At 29.3% G+C, this 20,639-nt stretch overlaps 1 protein-coding gene and 1 pseudogene across 1 annotated transcript; one reads left to right on the forward strand and one right to left on the reverse strand.

Moving 5' to 3' along the window:
- The first annotated feature begins 2,294 nt into the window (after positions 1-2,294).
- On the forward strand, positions 2,295-10,379 carry LOC113873346 (ABC transporter C family member 10-like). Its single transcript, XM_027511425.1, has 12 exons — positions 2,295-2,443; positions 3,650-5,725; positions 5,943-6,263; positions 6,351-6,437; positions 6,606-7,193; positions 7,284-7,448; positions 8,119-8,413; positions 8,519-8,733; positions 8,833-9,138; positions 9,243-9,306; positions 9,391-9,630; positions 9,908-10,379. The coding sequence occupies exons 2-12, from the start codon at positions 3,680-3,682 to the stop codon at positions 10,018-10,020; spliced, it is 4,440 nt and encodes a 1,479-aa protein (XP_027367226.1). The 5' UTR covers positions 2,295-2,443; positions 3,650-3,679; the 3' UTR covers positions 10,021-10,379.
- Positions 10,380-18,579: 8,200 nt separating this feature from the next.
- On the reverse strand, positions 18,580-19,482 carry LOC113871796 (annotated as a pseudogene).
- Between the last annotated feature and the right edge of the window lie 1,157 nt (positions 19,483-20,639).

The following is a 20,639-nucleotide window of genomic DNA, read 5'->3' on the forward strand; positions in this document are numbered from 1 at the left end:
TAATTATACAAAATAATTTAATGATATATTAAAATAATTTATAAAAATTATAAATTAAATAATAAATATTGTGACGTCATAATTCAACCTCTATCTTTATACTCACTCTTTAAGAAAACAAAACCTTTACGTAACTAGTTTGAACTAATTACCACGTAGGTAGGCGCTATTATGAAAGTGGCAACCCTTTAATAATATGTTTTAATGAAAACAAATAAATGTTAAATAATACCAAAACGACTTTTTTGGTCGCCTTTTTTTAAAGGCATGACAATATACGATATTCTGGTCATATAAATAATAAACCTGCCCGGGGATTCAAAAAAGGTAACGACAAAAATAATATATTTTCAAACTATAAAATCAAATTTTATTTATTATTAATTTTAATTAAAATATTTTATAAATATAATTTATTTTAAATTAATAATAAAATTTTATTTTAAAAAAATATTCAGACATAAAATTCTTCAAATTATTGCGATTTATAGAGTTCCTGCAATTGTTTTTTGTTCGTTTTGTGACGTTACTTTACTATCAAAACTGGGGTAATATAAACATCTCAAATAAATAAATACTCGTATTAAATTAAATTTGATATTTTCTATAAAATTTTTAGAATTTAATTTGTAGAATTAACATTTATATCATATGTTAGATATAAAATAAATTTAAATATACTAATTATTATAATTTAAAATTACATAGATTTTATAAAATTAGGTTAAATTATATTTTAATATATAATAATATAAATATTTAAATTTATAGCCGATCACAACTTTTATATACACATACAGTATTTGACACAGGCATGCAGGTGGCTGACTTTGATTTCCGAGAGGCGTACCAGACTTTGACACAAACTTTCTATGATAATCCAACCACAAAGGTCCACCACTCATGATGCTGATGCATGACACACCGTAATCGAGCATAAATTACTTTTAAAACATATTATTTTACAATTGTCATTCACTTATATTTTAAAAAATATATTATTTATTAAAAGAAATTTAATTTATGAATTATTAATTACTTACATATATAAAAACTTTTAATATTAACTTTTTATGAGTGAAAAATAAAAAATAATTAAAATATTTTTTTTCCGTAAAGACATTATTTAAATGTAGAGAATGATATTTTAAAATTTTAAAGATTAAGCCAATTTTTAAATTTATCTTAATAAAGTTTCAACGATAACATCTATTTTTATAATTAAATTAATAAAATTAAATTTACAAAAAAAATATTCTTTGAATAAGTGAAGTTGGGCTTCCCATCTCTTCCCCTTTCTCTACAGACACTCACCAAAACTTTGTCTAAGAGCAAGTGAATCTCCATCCACCCGTTACACCACATACAAGTCAAATTTATTAAATAATGTAATTATATCAACAATGTGTTAAAGATAAAATTATATTAATTTGATTAAAATAATAATAAACAGTTTTCAATGCAGTCTTAATTTGTACAATCATATCAGCACAAATTTTGTAATTTTATATTTAATTTTTTCATTACACCGTTAATCACACGTTTATTTTAATCTATCTCTTACAATAATTTTACACAATCATATTAAATTTGATTGTCGTTTGCTGGAGTCAAATGTCAATTGTCGATGCATTTTTAATTTAACTAGTAATCTTTATAAGCAAATTAAATTACTATTTTAAAATTAATAAGTTTATAACTTAGAAAATATTTCTATTATTAATAAGTATTTTACTATATTAAATGAAACTAAATTAAAATTATAAGATTCTTTAAATTAAAAATAATTATAAAAATTAAACACTTATTGTATATTTATTTTATATAGCTAACACTCATTTACAAATTAATTCACATATTTAAAAATGTAATATTTTAATCTTTATAACATAATAAATAAAAATATTGTTTATTTCATTATTTTTATTAATTTACGTCTATAATTTTTTAATTATGTAACAACAAAAATAAAAATGTTACAAAATTCTTATATACTAACAAAAATGTAAATTTTTTATATAAAAATAATTTATAAGTAAATATTAACTATTAAAATTAAATATTAATACAAATATTAAATTAAAAGAATAGATTTTATAAACACTATCGTTTATGGTAATTCTAACAAACATTTGAGACTAAAAAATGATATTGGGAAAAGTATTTTAATCGTGATCCAGTGACTCGAGTGTAGAGAAAGAAAAAACATAACAAGAGACGTGAGCCATGACGACATCGTGCCTTAGTTGTCGTCATATATATGCAGTTATGGCCATTGTATTGCCCCGTGCAATGCCACTCGCCACCTTCTTCTTCTTCTTCATCTCCATTCATTCGCTGTCAACTTTTGCAATCCTTAAACAAAACGTCATCGTTTACGTATCTTGCATTTGCCGAACAACACTTACACAATCGTAAGAAGAAGAAGCTTCGCAACCCTCTGGTTTGTTAATTCCCTATTTTTTCGCCTTTTGTTATATAAATTATGTATTAGATTAAATAACTCGCTTGCCATTCTGGTATTCTTAATTTATTAAAAATTATGAATGTTATAAAATTTAATGTGTTAATCATTTTAAATATTATAATTTTTAATAAAAATATTATTATTATTATTATTATTATTATTCAGTAACTTTAGGCGCATCTTAAGAAAAACCTTTATTATAATAAACAGTTCAATGTTTAGATCTTCCATTCATTAGTGCCAGCCCCAGTCATGCTCAAGCCATAAAGCTACAAGGCTTTGTTTTTGTTTTTTTTCCATGTTTCTTTGATAACGTGCCTAAGTCTCTAGATTCTTCCTCAGCATCTTCTGTGTGGAGTGTAGTGATTTTTTATTTGCTGTCTCTCTCACCAACCTGTCTTGGCCTTAGTCACTGAACATGGAAATTGCAGCGTGTACCTCTTTTTTAACATATTTTTTTATTATTAATTGGAATTTATTCAGACTTATAAAATTATAATAAGTATGCGAATTGGAAAGTGTGATATCAACTGTTTCATTGATTATTACTCAACAAGGAAATCCTGACAGTATGGTGTCACTTACTTTAATACTCTTTTTTTTTAGTTGAAATCTAGTGGAACAATATATTAGATTTTAATAAGTGTCAATTAACAATAAAAATGTATTATAAAGGGTAGTACTGTAGTGCTAGCGTTTTTCCAGAGAGTAATAACCAGTGAAAAAGCTCAAATTAGTTCTCCAGTGGCTTTGCATGATGCATTGGAAGTTCTCTGAGAGAAGTTACTTCCCAGAAGCACTCGGTGTTGCTCATTATGATTTGCCATCATATCTACTATTTGTTGCTGGTGAAAAGTGACAACACTATGTGCAGATTTGTATTTTCAAATTAACTTTTCTCTGTGTAAGAATCTTCATTATAACTTGTAAGAGAAAATTGTTCACACTGTCAGATGTAAAATTAATATACATTTTTTTCATTCTTGTCTATGCTTTATATCTTTTGTCTTTTTATTCTTAAAAAAGATAAACTTAATTAGGGACATGCTTTCAAGTGTTTTTTTTTTTTTTTCGCTAAAGCTTGTTGATAAACTATTTATGGGTTTAATTTAATTTCCAAGTTTTAGGGACTAAGATTTTGTCAACAAATGCATGATGTTGTCGCTCTTTATGTTTTCTCAGAGTTTGAGCGGCCAAGAAAAGACAAGGAAAATGGCAGGCTTTTGGAGTGTATTTTGTGGGGAATTTAGTTGTTCAGAGGATGGAAGAAAACCCTGTAGATATGATTTTAAGTTTCTTATTGATCCTTCTACTTGTATCAACCATTTGTTAATCTCCTGCTTTGATGTGTTGATGCTTGTCATGCTCTTATTTATTATGATCCAGAAATCAACATTAAAACCATGTCATGGTCTATCACGGGTGCGAAGACATTCATATTTGCAGCTAGTTTCTGCTATAGCCAATGGTGCTTTTGGATTGGTGCATTTGTGTTTAGGCATTTGGGTCTTAGAGGAGAAGTTGAGGAAAACCCAAACTGCATTGCCCCTTAACTGGTGGTTGCTAGAAATCTTTCATGGATTGACATGGTTGCTAGTGGGTTTAACAATAAGCCTGAAGTTGAAACAACTTCCAAGAGCATGGTCAAGGATTTTTTCTATTCTATTCTTCTTGGTTTCTGGTATTTCTTGTGCATTATCCTTGTTTTATACAATTAGTAGCAGAGAACTGTCGCTTAAGATAGCTTTAGATGTTATATCTTTTCCAGGGGCAGTATTTTTGCTATTATTCACATATAAGGAAACCGTGTGTAAGAACACTGACAGAGAAGTTGATGAAAGCCTTTATGCCCCTTTAAATGGTGACAACAATAAAAATGGTTCTGTTGATTATGTAACCCTATTTGCCAAAGCTGGATTCTTTAACAGAATGTCATTTTGGTGGTTGAATCCATTGATGAAAAAAGGTAAACAGAAAACACTTCAGGATGAAGACATCCCAAGGTTACGCGAGGAGGATCGAACAGAAAATTGTTATTTGTTGTTTTTGGACCAATTGAACAGACAAAAACAGAAAGATCCATCCTCACAGGCATCAGTTTTGAGGACAATAATTTTATGCCATTGGAAAGAAATTTTAGTATCAGGATTCTTTGCAATGCTTAAGGTTCTTGCTTTGTCTTCTGGACCTTTGCTTCTAAATTCTTTTATATTGGTTGCAGAGGGTAATGGAAGTTTCAAATATGAAGGTTTTGTGTTGGCCATATCACTTTTCTTTACAAAAACCATAGAATCCCTATCACAAAGGCAGTGGTACTTCCGCTCTAGACTTATTGGTTTGAAAGTTAGATCGTTGCTAACTGCAGCAATTTATAAAAAGCAACTAAGATTATCCAATTCTGCTAGATTGATGCACTCTGGTGGTGAGATAATGAATTATGTGACCGTGGATGCTTATAGAATTGGTGAATTTCCCTATTGGTTTCACCAAACTTGGACAACTAGCTTCCAGCTGTGTATCTCATTAGTAGTACTTTTCCGTGCTGTTGGGCTAGCTACACTTGCCTCCTTGGTGGTGATAATAATCACAGTGCTTTGCAATACTCCACTGGCAAAGTTACAACACAAGTTTCAAAGCAAACTTATGGGGGCACAAGATGAGAGATTGAAGGCTTGTTCTGAAGCTCTCGTCAATATGAAGGTGTTGAAGTTGTATGCGTGGGAAACCAATTTTAGGAATGCTATAGAAAGATTAAGAAATGTAGAGCTCAAATGGTTGTCTGCAGTGCAACTAAGAAAGGCATACAACAGCTTTCTCTTTTGGTGCTCCCCTGTTTTGGTCTCTGCTGCAACTTTTGGGGCATGTTACTTTCTCAATGTTCCTTTACATGCAAATAATGTTTTCACTTTTGTGGCAACTTTGCGCCTTGTTCAAGATCCAGTTAGAACCATCCCTGATGTTATTGGGATGGTTATTCAGGCCAAAGTTGCATTTTCCCGAATTGTAAAATTCCTGGAGGCACCTGAGCTGCAGAGTGCAAATGTCAGAAAAAGATGCCCTAATGAAAATATGAAGGGTTCAATTGTAATAAAGTCTTCTGACTTTTCATGGGAAGAGAATGGATCAAAGTCAACCCTGAGAAACATAAATTTGGATGTTAGACCTGGGCAAAAGGTGGCTATTTGTGGAGAGGTTGGCTCAGGCAAATCAACGCTCTTAGCAGCAATTCTCAGAGAAGTTCCTAATACTTGTGGGACAGTAAGATTTCATTCCTTTTTTAATATTACAAACTTGGTAAATTGTGATATGTTCATTGGTTATAACTTGGATGACATTTGCACTTTCGACAACTGTTCTATAATACGTAGCACATTAATTCAACTTACTGGAATGCATTTTTCTCTCCTTCATTAGAGTAGTAATATTGTTAATTTATTATATTAATAGGTATCTAACTATCTTTTCTGAATTGCAGATTGAAGTTTACGGGAAGTTTGCCTATGTTTCTCAAACAGCATGGATACCGACAGGTACAATTCGGGAGAATATATTGTTTGGAAAAAGTATGGATGCTGAAAAGTATCAAGAAACGCTTCATAGGTCATCATTGGTGAAGGACCTTGAGTTGTTTCCCTACGGTGATCTCACGGAAATAGGGGAGAGAGGGGTTAACCTGAGTGGAGGTCAGAAGCAGCGAATTCAACTTGCCCGTGCACTTTATCAAAATGCTGATATATATCTCTTGGATGATCCATTTAGTGCTGTTGATGCGCATACTGCAACAAATTTGTTTAATGTAATGAAAACTTCTTTTCTTTAGATGCTACATTTATATCTTTGCATTATATGCTTTTTACTGATAGATGGCTTTTCAACTGGATAGGAATACATAATGGAAGGACTTGCTGGCAAGACAGTCTTGCTCGTGACTCATCAAGTTGATTTCCTTCCAGCATTTGATTCTGTTTTGGTAATTTCTTCATTTTAAAGCACTGGTTGTGTCATTGTCGTTTCAATTTCTTTTTGTTTGCATAAAATCAATAGTTGAAAATTTTTAATGAATTCAAAGTAATGATTTTTTCATGTTATCTTTAGCCAACAGAAAATTAGCATAGGCGTAACTATTTCCTCTTTATAGTTAATGTCAGATGGAGAAATCATACAATCTGCTTCTTATCACCATTTGTTGAGCACAAGCCAAGAATTTCAGGACCTTGTGAACGCCCACAAAGAAACTGCTGGTTCTGACCGGCTTGTGGATGTTACTTCTTCCCAGAGACATTTAAATAGTTCCAGAGAAATTCGGAAAACACATGTGGAAAAGCATTCAGAAGCATCAAAAGGTGATCAATTGATTAAGGAAGAAGAGAGAGAGAAAGGAGATCAAGGGTTCAAACCTTACTTACAATATCTAAATCAGAACAAAGGATATATATACTTCTCTGTGGCTGCTCTGTCTCATCTTACATTTGTGGTTGGCCAAATATTGCAGAACTCATGGATGGCTGCTAATGTTGACAATCCTCGAATCAGCACTTTGGAGTTGATTCTAGTTTACTTGATCATTGGAGTTATTTCATTAATATTCTTGTTGACGAGAAGTCTTGTTACAGTTGCTTTGGGTATTCAATCATCAAAATCTCTTTTTTTACAACTGCTGAACTCCCTTTTTTGTGCCCCGATGTCATTTTATGACTCCACTCCTTTAGGACGGATACTCAGTAGGGTATGCATCTTAAATAGGTTTTTCTTTCCTCTCACATTGTAATGCAATGAATGGAAGCTCTAATGTTTTGACTATTATTTCCTTGTTTAGGTCTCCTCAGATGTCAGCATTGTGGACCTTGATGTTCCATTCAGCCTTGTTTTTGCTGTAGCAGCTACTACGACTTTTTTTGCCAATCTTACAGTTTTAGCAGTTGTTACTTGGCAAATCTTGTTTGTCTCCATACCAATGATTTGTTTCGCACTTCGCCTGCAGGTAATAAGCAAATTCTTCTTTAGATTACATTGCAGTGATAACTTAGTGTTGCTTTTAAATTAATTAGAGAATGACATTATTTAACCACGCAATGGTGGTTTTGACAACAAAATGCATGCATGACATAAAATTTGACTTCGTACCTGTACTTTTGGACAGTGAAGGCTTTTGAAACTATTTTATTTGGAAAATTTTTCAAGTTTTTAAGAATAGCTAATTGTCTGATTCAGTCAGGGTTTGACTTACAAATTAAGGAAAAATTTGTACAGGAGACGGGCAATCAGACATTGATACACAGGAAGTTCTGTTTACCAGGGAAATAAATGGAATACAGAATTAGTATTTGCACATATGTTGCTTTTCGTACTTGCTATTTGCTTAAAGTAATAGAAGTAAAAACATGATACATATTTTTTATTTTAATGTTTGACAAATGAAAGCTTACATTTTAATTTTATTTCATGCCAATTTATTTTAAGTTCATCTATTGCATGTAAGTATCAAGGTTTCATTATCATCTTTCAAAAGTAAAAGGGCAAGGGACACATTCATTGTTAACATGGAGGTGCTTTTTTCTTTTTCTTTTGGTAATGTTGCAATCATTTTTCATAGATTTGAAATGTACTCATTGGAAAGCAGGCATACTAAACTAATAATTTCTTTTATATAGAGATATTACTTTGCCTCTGCAAAAGAACTGATGCGGATGAATGGCACAACAAAATCCTTTGTAGCTAACCATCTTGCTGAATCTGTTGCTGGAGCTGTGACAATAAGGGCTTTTGAAGAGGAAGATCGATTTTTTGTGAAAAATCTTGAGCTAATTGATGTCAATGCTAGTCCTTTCTTTCACAGTTTTGCAGCAAATGAGTGGTTGATTCAACGGTTAGAAGTAGTCAGTGCAGTTGTTCTTGCATCTACGGCACTTTGCATGGTTGTCCTTCCACCTGGAACTTTTGCTTCCGGTGAGAATTATTCCATTATTACCTTTGAAATGTCACTTATAGTGTTCGTCAAAAGTAGCTGGTCCCATGCAAGTATCATAATTTCAACATATGGTGTTATTTCAGGATTTATTGGCATGGCTCTCTCTTACGGCCTTTCACTTAACATGTCCTTGGTAAATTCAATTCAAAATCAATGCTATATAACAAATTATATAATATCAGTGGAGAGGCTAAATCAATATATGCATATACCAAGTGAGGCCCCAGAAATAATAGAAGAAAAACGTCCTCCAGTGAATTGGCCGGTTGCTGGTAGAGTAGAAATAAATGAATTGCAGGTATTTGTTACTATTTTAAAACTAGCTGCACAATGTCCTGAAAAATGGGAGTTGAAAACTTAACTGATGCACATAATTTGCTTCTTGAAATCAAAACAGATACGTTACAGGCCAGATGCTCCACTTGTACTCCGTGGGATCACATGCACATTTGAAGGAGGGCACAAAATTGGTATTGTTGGCCGCACAGGCAGTGGGAAGTCCACTCTTATAGGTGCTTTATTCCGTCTAGTGGAGCCAGCAGGTGGAAGTATCATTGTTGATGGCATTGACATTTGCTCCATTGGACTCCATGATTTAAGATCACGTTTTGGTATTATACCTCAGGATCCTACTCTTTTTAATGGGACAGTCAGATACAATTTGGACCCCTTATCTCAATACTCTGATCAAGAGATATGGCAGGTAATGCATGATATATTATTTTTCAGTATCTTGGAAAATCTTTAATGTTTGTTTATCTCTACTTTCCATGGTAATTGTGAACTAATTCTTGTTTCTATTTGAAGGTTCTTGAGAAATGTCAGTTGCAAGAGGCTGTCCAAGAGAAAGAAGAGGGATTAGACTCTTCAGGTATGCTTAAAGTTTTGCTGTAATAATGTTGGTGTGACCAATTCTTGTCTAATTAATAATAACTAGGGAGAAACTGTTATACAGTTGTTGAAGCTGGAGCAAACTGGAGCATGGGACAACGACAGTTATTCTGTTTGGGGCGTGTTCTTTTGAGAAGAAGTCAGATATTGGTGCTTGATGAAGCAACTGCATCTATTGATAATGCAACTGATTTGATTCTACAGAAAACTATAAGGACTGAGTTTGCAGATTGTACTGTAATCACGGTCGCTCACAGGATACCAACTGTGATGGATAGTACTAAGGTTCTTGCCATCAGTGATGGTAAGTTGCATATTAACTACCCTGTGCCTCATCTCTTCCCCATGATAATTCTAATATACCAAATGGTTTGACCGACAAAAAATATTGGTTGGTTGATGAGTAGGTCACACTGAGTCTAGATAAAGAGGTTAATAAAATATGAGATAGTAGATTTTGTCATTTAGCATTTTAGTTTTGATCACACAAAATTATGAAGATGTAAAAGTTGAGGTTCTTGAACATTTGATTCTTTAGTTATTATCTTTTAAGGAGAAGAAAAACTGACTGTATTTTGCAGGAAAACTGGTGGAATATGATGAGCCAATGAACTTGATGAAGAGAGAAGGATCGTTGTTCGGGAAGCTTGTCAAGGAATACTGGTCCCATTTTCAGTCTGCAGAATTTCATTGAAGAGTAAAATGTTTTTCAGTGTAGCACTTTTGTCTCTTATTTTTGTAGGATCGGCAAAAAGCCAAAAAAAGTTTAGTTAAAAGTAGGATGTAAAATGTATTATACAAACTCTGAGGGGTTCAGAAGTGGGAAGCAATTAGAGGGACTTCGAAGAAATTGATGCGTAGAGATGCAAATGTACCATTGCTAGGATGACGTACGAGCTGCTTCACACTGGAAAGCCGCATTATTTATCAATCAATGTTGATAATTGCACATTTTGGGGTGACACTTTACATCAGTATATATAATGAGTAAAAATTCTTAAAAGAGTATTTTTAAAAGCTTTCTCAATCAAAAACACTTATAAGACTTGATTCTCTTTTATTATGTCAATTAATATTTTCATATTATGTATTTATTTTATTCAATATAAATATAATTTTTTTTTAAATTTTTTTTCTTTATTTAATTTAATAAAATATTTATTATTAATAATTATAATATTTATAACATATATATATATATATATATATATATATATATATATGTTTATTCGAATGTACATTCAAATAAACATAGATGTATATTTATTTTACCATTACAAGTTCCATAATCTTGTTAATCCATTCATAACATTAAACTTTAAAAAAATGCTAAAAAATTACCATTTAACACTTTCTTAATGCGAACTTCGCAAACTTAATGTTTGCCGTAAATATGTAAAATTTCACTTAAAATGAATTCAGATTGACAGAGGTCATGCGTGCAAATCACCTAATTTGGAAGTTGTAATTGTATGCTTAATTCAATTACATTGTTAAAGTTAGATCTATATCTGTTAATTTTATTAGTTTTAGATTAGTCAGTTAATTGTGGGTAATTAACTCCATTTTATAAATACAAAGTGTCTCTCTCTATAACATCATCTAATTCAATCAGCATGCATGATTTTCTATAGAACTCTTCTTTAACCTTAGATAATATCACGTTTAGGTCTCTAGCATTCCCTATCCAAATTCTGATACGGGTAGGGCAATTTAATTCAAATGTAAGTACATGATCATAATTCATATTATTAAGATCTACCCAACTGGATAATTTATATAACTATCACTGCTCTTATGCATATCAATCTGCTAGCTGCCCAACATTTATACATATAATCAATCACTTTCACTAGAGAGAGAGAGAGAGAGAGAGAGAGAGAAGATCCGTGGCCATTGCTTCATTACAACTAACTACATGCAAACAAAAGCATCAACTAGCATTAATTGTTTTTGGGAAAGGAATGGATTGAACAACAATAATGCTTCCAGCTAGGGATGACAATTGATTCACTATCAAACTCAAACTTATTTAACAAGTAATTATTCTTTATAATAAATAATTTTTATGGACATTCAATAAGCTGAAATTCAATTTTTATTATAGAATCAATATTTAATACTCTTATTATTTTATTAATGGGCTCGCTGTGAAGAAAGGTCCATCAGAAACTATCTGTGTCTGAGGAGCGTCCTATTACTATTGGCTTTTGTTTTGATTGAGCTTTGATGCTAAATATTGTATTTTTTTGGGACTCTCCTATGTTCTCTGTGTTTGGATTCAATTTTTCTCTGTACCAAAGTGTCTGTTGTACAATATCACTGTGTTTTTGTTCTCTGTATGGGTTTCAGGTGAATGTTTCTGGCACCATTACCACTTCACAGCAACTCCTATTATATGTTTTTTTTAAAATTTACCCATTTTTTTTTATATTTTTATTATTTTCTTGCAAGAACAATTAAATAAAACAAGTTATTATAAAATAAAAAGGGATCTTAATACAATTTGAGTATTTAGTGCTCATACTCGGCCTAAAAATGCTTAATCTAGCAGCAAAGATCGAAGATAATTACGAACGAAGCCAGGAGTACTGTGTTGCTAAAATAAAGAAATAGACTTACGAGAAGTGTCAAATCCAAAAATCTGCTTGAAATAAAGACAAAAGAAATTGTTACCAATTATTATTTTTAATTATTTCTTAAAATTTATTGAAAATTATAAAAAATAAATAAATTTTATTTATTTTCACTTTTAATTCAATATTTTACATAGACAAATATGAAAGGAAGCAAAAAGTTACTTCATCAGATCTACTATAGATATTTGTTGAGGGGTGTTGAAAAATAATAATCTGTATGACAAATAATTATTAAATTCTATGATAGGTTAAGTGTTAGAATTATAGGACTACCTACAACAACATGTTATCTTTAAAATAACCAATAAGTGATATACTCTATCTACGATTTGCATATTTTATATGAAAAATGTTTAAAACACAAATGTCGTATATGTTTTTAATATACAACCTGCTTCAAATAAATATTATTTAATAATATGACTTCTTTTTACGAGTCATACAATTTTATGCAAGCAGTACATTATTGTCTTTAAATATTATTTTTAAATGTTTTTGTCTTTACTCTCAATATATATATATATATATAACGAAGAGTTTTGATCTTTCACTTCATTTTTTATATCCTTTTCAGACTTATATTTTATTTTTCTCCATTCAAATTTTCTTTATATATATATATATCCTCACTAGTAAAATGAACATTTGGGTACAGAGAAAGGGATTTTAATTTTTACACATCTTGTATTCTTTTTACATTTCTTTTGTAACATTTTTTTCTATAGGTTTTTTTCTTTTTTCATCGTACGTTCGATCCCACATCCTAGTATACATGGGACTACCAGCAGCAGCAGATGCAGCTTCCAACTACGGAGGAGTTGTGTTATGGGACAGATCCCTTGATAATCAAACTCAATTCAGTGTTCAGATAAAGGATCACGTTACAAAACAAGTATCGCTGTGGGTATGCACTCTCTTTCTATACCAAATAAGCAACTAGTTGCATTTGTGGTAACCTAGCTTGGCGAATTAATAAAGGATAATGTTATGTATACGCACTGGTACTTGTAAAGGATGCTAGGTTTTCTATGTTTAAGATTAAAAAGAATAGAAATTATAAACATTACACACATTAATTGTCAATTTTAATTTGAAGTTTAAATATTGCATGGAAGTCATCAATAAAACAGTTTGATCTCGCCTGCAGTACTTCCTTTTGAATAAACGTTCTACTCTGGCTACACCGACCTCCCTCTTTATACATAAAACCAGGTGTAATAATCTTTTATAGAATATATGATTAATGAATTTAACTATTCATTTAAACACTTTTATTAAATTAATTAATTTTTATAAAAATAATAAATATTTCATCATGTTACTTTATTTCAACATATAATATTTTTTAAAAATATAAATAAATATTAGTTTTAAATAATGTATTTATAAATATTTAAATTATATAAAATTCAATATATACAATCATAAAAATAAGATTAAATTATATATTTAGTTCATATAATTGGCATTGGTCTACAAAGTAGTCTTATGTTTAAAAATATTATATTTTACTTTTTATAAGAAGGTTTTGTTATGTTTTGGTCTTTATATTTTACATTTTAGTCTTTGCCGTAATGACATTATAATGGAAGAGACTAAAATATAATAAAATAGTTATATAAAGATTAAAAAATATTTTTTTTAAGTGTAGGAACTAATTAATTTATAAATATGTGTTAATTAGAGATTAAAAGTATATTTTACCCAAAAATAAACAAATATTTTTAGTAAACTTGTTTAGAAAAATTAAAAATGAGCAACTAAATAAAAGAATAATACATTTTAAAAATACTGAACACATATATTTAAGTCAAATATTATTTATTATTTAATATTATATATATTTATTAATAAAATTTATTAATTTGGTAACTATATAAATCAATAAAAAATAATTATTGTTAATAAAATACTAAGAATAATTTATATATAATAAAAAAAATTATCACAGTTAAAAAAAATTTAGATATATATAATTTTTTTGAGCTGATATAATAGGACAAAAAATAGTATATCTAAATTTTTTTTTATCTATTCGATAAAGAAAATAGCAAAACGATCCACTAATAAGATTTTGAGTTGATATATAAGAATTGCATACTTATACCATAAGAAGACGATTTTATAAAATTTTGAGTAATAATGTAAATTTCGCATCTTAAATATAATAAATATTTTATTTATATATATATATATATATTAAAAATTATAAAAATTGATGTATCATATAAAAAATACAGACTTAATTAAGATATTTAAGTTTAAATTATATATTTTCAAATTATAATTGATTAAAATACATATTGAGTTTCAATATTTAGTTTATTTATAAATTAGTTTATACTTTAAAAAAACATACATTTTAGTTTTTATATTTAAAATAATTAATATTTTAATCTTTATATGAGTATTTTATTATGATTTAATTATTTTTATTATTGACATTAAAATATAACAAAATACTTATATGAGAATTAAAACTTAACTTTTTTAAATATAAGAACTAATTTATAATAAATAAGTATCAAATACAAAGACTAAATATATAATTTAACTTAAAAATAATATTCAATCATTTTAGTTAAGAGAAGTCCTAAAAATAAAAGAAAACATTGAAAAAAAAGAAGAATATTTTGATAAGCCTTTTGAAAGATGTTTAATTGATAATGGAATAATTATACTCACATTTCATAATACTTAACAAAATTTTATTTGTTATTTTTTTTTACTTTATCTTTTATAAATGACTTTTAGTTTACATAACATAATATTGTATTCAATTTTTAATTACATAAATCATTGTTAATTTCTTATACGGTTATATGGATTGAGAGAATTCAAAATATAATATTATTAAAAAAACAATATCAAGTAAAATTTTGTTAAAATTTAAAAATATAAATATAATTTCCCTAATAATATAATTAATAGAATGTCATGCCATCACTGCTGTCACTTTTTAGAAATAGGACTGTAACAAAAAATATAAGAAATTAAAATAAAAAGGATATATTAAAAAAAAAAACAATTACTTTAGGTTCATATAAGGAGACCCTGCATCAACGTGGAGAAGCAAGTCATAGAAAACATGTTTCGACTACTCAAATAACTTACAATTTAAAAAAAAAAAAAGTAAAATAAAAGTTACTTCATTTAATGATTATATATATATATATATATATATATATATAATATTTTAATTAAATTAATTATTTATAAATATATCAAATATATAAAAAATTACTAAAATTAAAAATCATTTGACAGTTCATTAAATAATTTTAATTTAATTAAACGTTTAATTTATATAAATTTTTATATACGTGATTAACATATTAATATTACATAATTAAACAATTAAATTAATAAGATTTAAAATTTATAAAAAAGATTAAGTAAAATAATCATAACAAAAAATAATCCTTGGCCTTATGAGCATAACTTTTCACATAAATGCATAGTACAATTTTGAAGATCTAATTTGTACACAGAGTTCAGGTAAGCTCATGCTTGCAATAAACGATGTGAAAGATTCGTGTTTGTATGCACCGCCGAAGCTGATATATGTGATGAGGACACATCACAGGCAGTGATGATGATGATGATGATGATTACAGTGACAAAAGCATGCAATTGCAGGTCAGTTTGCAGCTCTGACATCTCCTACACAGTACACAAAACATTTACGTACACACGTTAATTCCTTCATGAGCTGAAGGATGTCTGTCTTTAAGTGTCAGTACCCATTCATTTTCGTTCTGCTAAGCAGAAACGGTCCCTGCGTTTGTCTTTTTTGACAAACCACACTCATAACTCATACCCATACCATCTGTTATAGCTGCGCTTCTTGTCCATCATTTGGGTACTAACAAAACGTCGTCTCGACAAAAAAGAATCGTCATACTAACATGCTTCTAAAAAATACACGTAAATAAATAAAAAGGAACTTTTACTGCCTGTTTTAATTGCTTGCTAATTAGTTTCCAATCAACGTATACTATAAAAAATTGTCATTTATTAATACGCACAAAATTGTCAAGTTTTAGAATTATTTTAGTTAGTATAAACTTTGTCAAAATAAATAAATAACTTGTTAGTAATAAAAAAAATCCAAGTGCTCATTCTAACAAATAATGTACTATATATTAGCATTGATGTATTGATAGTAAATATTAATATTCTATACTAACAAAGTTATTTATTTATAATATTGTTTATATAAATTTAAAATATTTATACTAATAATTTCATTTCCCCACTAAATTAACGGTATATATAGACACTACGACTTGGATCTATTTTTATTTTAAAAAATTTTGTTTCAAAAAGGTATCTGTGTGTGATATGGATGATAAAGCGGGTGAATTTATCATGTTTTGCTGGCAAATAACATGTCAAAAGAGTTGAGTTTGATTTGTCTTATTTTATAAAACGAATGAAAAATATCAACCTACCTAAAACATTGACTCCTTTAATAATTTAAACTTTTTGAAATAATATAAATTGAATAACAAAGGATGAAAATATAATTGAAAAAGAACTCTAAATACAATTAATTAATACCTAAATTAATAAATATTTTATTGATATTAAAATTTAATTTTTAATATTTATTAAAATGATAACATAAAAATTAAGAAATATAAAAAGTATTAATTTTAATTATAATTTAAAAAATAATAATTAAATGGGTCCAACTCTTCCTGCTCTACTCCACTTAATCCATTTTAAAATGCAAGTTAGACAAAACATGTTAAATAGGTTGGTGGATTTACATGTTTTAACTTTTCCCTCAAAACTGAAGGATTAGGCAGGTCAATATAGTTAAATTTTAATGGACCCGTAATATAATTCCTAATGTGTAATAGAGAGCATTAATTAAATTAAAGAGAAGGCACATGTGTTCGAAATAAAGGCATTACTTAAGGACAAGTTTCAACTCGCTAGTATTAGAAATATTTACATAACATCATAAGCTTGTTCTTCACCCACATGTGGAAGCATAATGGGAACATGGCGTTGATGAATGGAGATCCAAAGATTTGCCAAGTAAAAAGAGAAATTTTTTCGAAGAAAAATTGAGACATATAAGGCGAAAGTGCATGTAACTGTGTGGTCCATGAAATGAAAAAGCTTAGCCGACTTGAGGTTGAGACGCAGCGGGCAAGCTTTGGCATTTACAATGTACTTTTTCAGGTGATCGTTAGTGTTGTCACTTTTCATGATCATCACCAAGTACTGTAAAATGCTTATTTGGGCCAACCTTGTGATGATGAGGGATGGATATCTTTCAATACTTTTAACAAATCATTGCATACTGATTAACATGATAAATTAATTGTTGCAGAAGATTTTCAACTGCAATTGTATCTCTAAACACTTTCTATGCCACTTACAGCATCTGCAAGAGAATGTAAAATATACGGTAGAATATATAGAGGGAGAGACAAGATCAATGCTCACCACGTATTAAATTTGATAAAATTTAACATTCTGAGAGGATTTTTTAATAGAAATTATTATTCATTCTGAATTTACAGTAAGTTTTACTGTAAATAAAAGTTGTAAATATTATATATAATAAAAATTATTGTTTTCATTATGTCATTAATAATTAAAATATTTTTGTTTTCCTTTAAAGTAAACTCCTTATTTTAAAGAAATTAAATTGGTATATATAATTATTTTCTAGTAACTTATAAAAAAATAATTTATGAAAAAAATGATTAATTTGTTAAAATTATTCTGTATCTAATTCATCTGGCGTCTTTCTGTCCCTCAAATCACAATTAGAAAAGCACATAGATTAAGGTACATTAATTTTAGGAGTGCATCAGCTTGAAAAGAAATATTTTATATATTACAAAAATTATATAAATTTTGTTCTTTCTCTCTTTTAATTTAATAATTTATTTGTATGTTTTTAATTTTTTTAATAAATTTTATTCAAGAGTGTGTTAAAACGAATATTTTAAAAATTGTACTCATAGCACTTCCATTAACTTAGGTTCATTTTTTTCAACGTTAAGTCAAATTAAATTTTAAGTGTTCGTAGTCGTAAAATTAATGTCATACATTTATATTTTAAAAATAATTATATTTTATTATTTAAATAAAATCAACTCTTGTAGACTCACCTTTAAAATATAAATTCTTCAAACACAAAAGAACGTTTAGTTTTAATTATATTTCAAAATCAAATTTATCAAAATCCAAATCGAAGTAATCCGTAAAGATCAGATCTATCAAGGCTTTCTGTAGCACTTAACAGCGTTTGACAAAGTCTTCAGCTAGAGGATGCAAAAATATAAGTTGGAATCGCAGGGATTATTCTCGTCTATATATAGAGCTTATTAGATACATCAATGCATTGGATCCGCTAAAAGATGTATACACCTCAAAATATGTAGAAAATTAAATAAAACCTTTATTGGAAGCAAGATGAAACTTAAGGTTTAATTTATTGATCGATTCGTTAGGTTACATATGCATAATTGCACATGCATAATTGCACATGCATATATATATATATATATATAGAGAGAGAGAGAGAGAGAGAGAGAGACTCATGAGTGATGACTAGATACCATGCAGAATGGTAACAAGATGCTTATTTAATTTATCTCAACATAAGGCTTTATGGGATCGCTGTAACGAGTTTGAATATCACCATATCTATCCCATAGCAACAATCCTCCAAATTTGGGAGTTTGGGATATGTATTGAAACACTTCATTGATAAAATTGGGAGGTGGTATAAAACTACCCTTTGGAGCTTGGTCAGGCGCTGCAGGTAGTCCCATGAATACCTTACCGGATTTAACATATGAGGTCCAAGCATGCCACGCGTTAAGAAGTTGTGCAGCATCACCGGAATATTGACACGTTGGGTTATTATAGAATTTAACAAAAACGTAATCGAAAAGGCCAGTTTTGATAGCTAGGTCAAGGAAGAAATCTGGTAGAAAACATTCTGGTGCTGCCGATAACTCAAAAGTCCTTGTCGTTGTCCGCTCTAAGTTTGTCGAGTTCCTTAACAAGGTTGTGCCAATAACAGGGGGAACCCATTTGGATGTCAAAATGAATGCCATCTAAGGATACTTCTCCTAGTGGGCCAGATTGACCACTTAGGAAGTTACCATAGAGGTAATTGGCAACCACTTCGGCATCGTCGCTTGAGCATAGAGAGTAGGTCCCACTTGGGCCACCAAGGGAAAGGAACACTTTCACACCGTTTTTCTGGCAAAGTTGTATGTCTCTATGTAGTTGGGTACATGGGGTTTGGGTACCGCAGTGCCCATCGAAGTCCAATGCTGGGTTTCTGCTACACCCGAATGTAGGAGGACAATATCATAGTACCCAGAATTGCATGCGTTCTTTAAGGTTCCTTCGCCACCGTTCTGGCCCCAGTATACGGCAATTTCACTCTTGGACGCCTTTGAAGGCTTATCGGCAAAGGAGAATGTTGAGAGGGTGAAGAGAATAAGAAGGGCCAGAGCGTGCCTTTCGGAAGCCATGGTTATGTTGTGACAAGGATGTATAGCTATCCTCTTTCTTAACTCAACGAGTGCTTGAGCAATAATGAAGCAGCCTACTTATAATGGTGAGAGGGTTATGAGACGACATTTTTTCATGCAGAAACGAATGGGTAACTATCTGAGTTGGCACATTGAAAAAGACTTCTGACATTTTTTATATTTTTTAGTAAAATTCAAATACTACAACTTTTCTAGGAGAGAGATAAAAATGGTAAAATTCAAATACTACAACTCTATATTCCCTTGCATTCTTTAATTGGGATATGTTGCGGTTTTCTTGTTTTATTCGATGGGTAATAGAAGCAACGGTGACAGGTTTATGAGATGACATTTTTTTTCATGCAGAAAACGAGTGAGTGTATGAAAAATATTCGTAAAATAGCCTTGTACCGATTTTTTTTTGTTACAAATTTTAAAGAAATAAAAAAGTAAGAAAATAAATAATACAATAAAATTTTATTATTATAAAAATATTATAAGATATTCTAATTTACTATACCATTAATCACAAGAAAAATAAACTGGTCATTAATATCCATCTAATTGTCTTTGTGGTTTGTATTATATTAATATTTTGTCCTATGATCACATCAACCGTGAATATATATATATATATGTTGTTGCGATCTTCTTGTTTTATTCGATGATGTTGATAATGGTGATAGGGTTATATGGCGCGACATTTTGCATGCAAAAATTATTAGGCGTAAGGGAGAAATGTCATGCAATCAATATGCAGCGTGTAATATACGAATATGCAGGGGGCTACACATACATGAAGGCAAAATGTTGTTTAATAATATGCCATTTTTGTTTTGTTTTGACAGTAGCTGATAGCGCTGAAGATGGAGGATACCTGGTCACCTGACTCAGACATGAAACAAAATCAGAAAAAAAGTTGAAGGAACATTTATTTTTAAACTCTTTCTATTTGTTTTAACCATTTTCTAGGTTGGTTTTATATTTTGTTAGTTTATTGTTTATATTAACTAATAATTATGTAAATCATACTAAACCACAATAGGTTATATATATATATAATAATAATAATAATAATAATAATAATAATAATAACAACTTGTATTTTACATTTAAATTATAAATATATAATGCATTATATATTATTTAAAAATATA

Source organism: Abrus precatorius, unplaced genomic scaffold (genome assembly GCF_003935025.1).
Source record: "Abrus precatorius isolate BTA unplaced genomic scaffold, Abrus_2018 Scaffold7, whole genome shotgun sequence".
NCBI classification, from domain to species: domain Eukaryota; kingdom Viridiplantae; phylum Streptophyta; class Magnoliopsida; order Fabales; family Fabaceae; genus Abrus; species Abrus precatorius.

What these genes read in the sequence shown, in the direction of transcription:
- LOC113873346 (XM_027511425.1), top strand. Translation starts at nt 3,680, where the DNA reads ATGGCAGGCTTTTGGAGTGTATTTTGTGGGGAATTTAGTTGTTCAGAG. An exon ending in TAGGACGGATACTCAGTAGG is followed by an intron (nt 7,194 to 7,283) that starts GTATGCATCTTA and finishes TTCCTTGTTTAG; the next exon opens with GTCTCCTCAGATGTCAGCAT. An exon ending in ACCTGGAACTTTTGCTTCCG is followed by an intron (nt 8,414 to 8,518) that starts GTGAGAATTATT and finishes GTGTTATTTCAG; the next exon opens with GATTTATTGGCATGGCTCTC.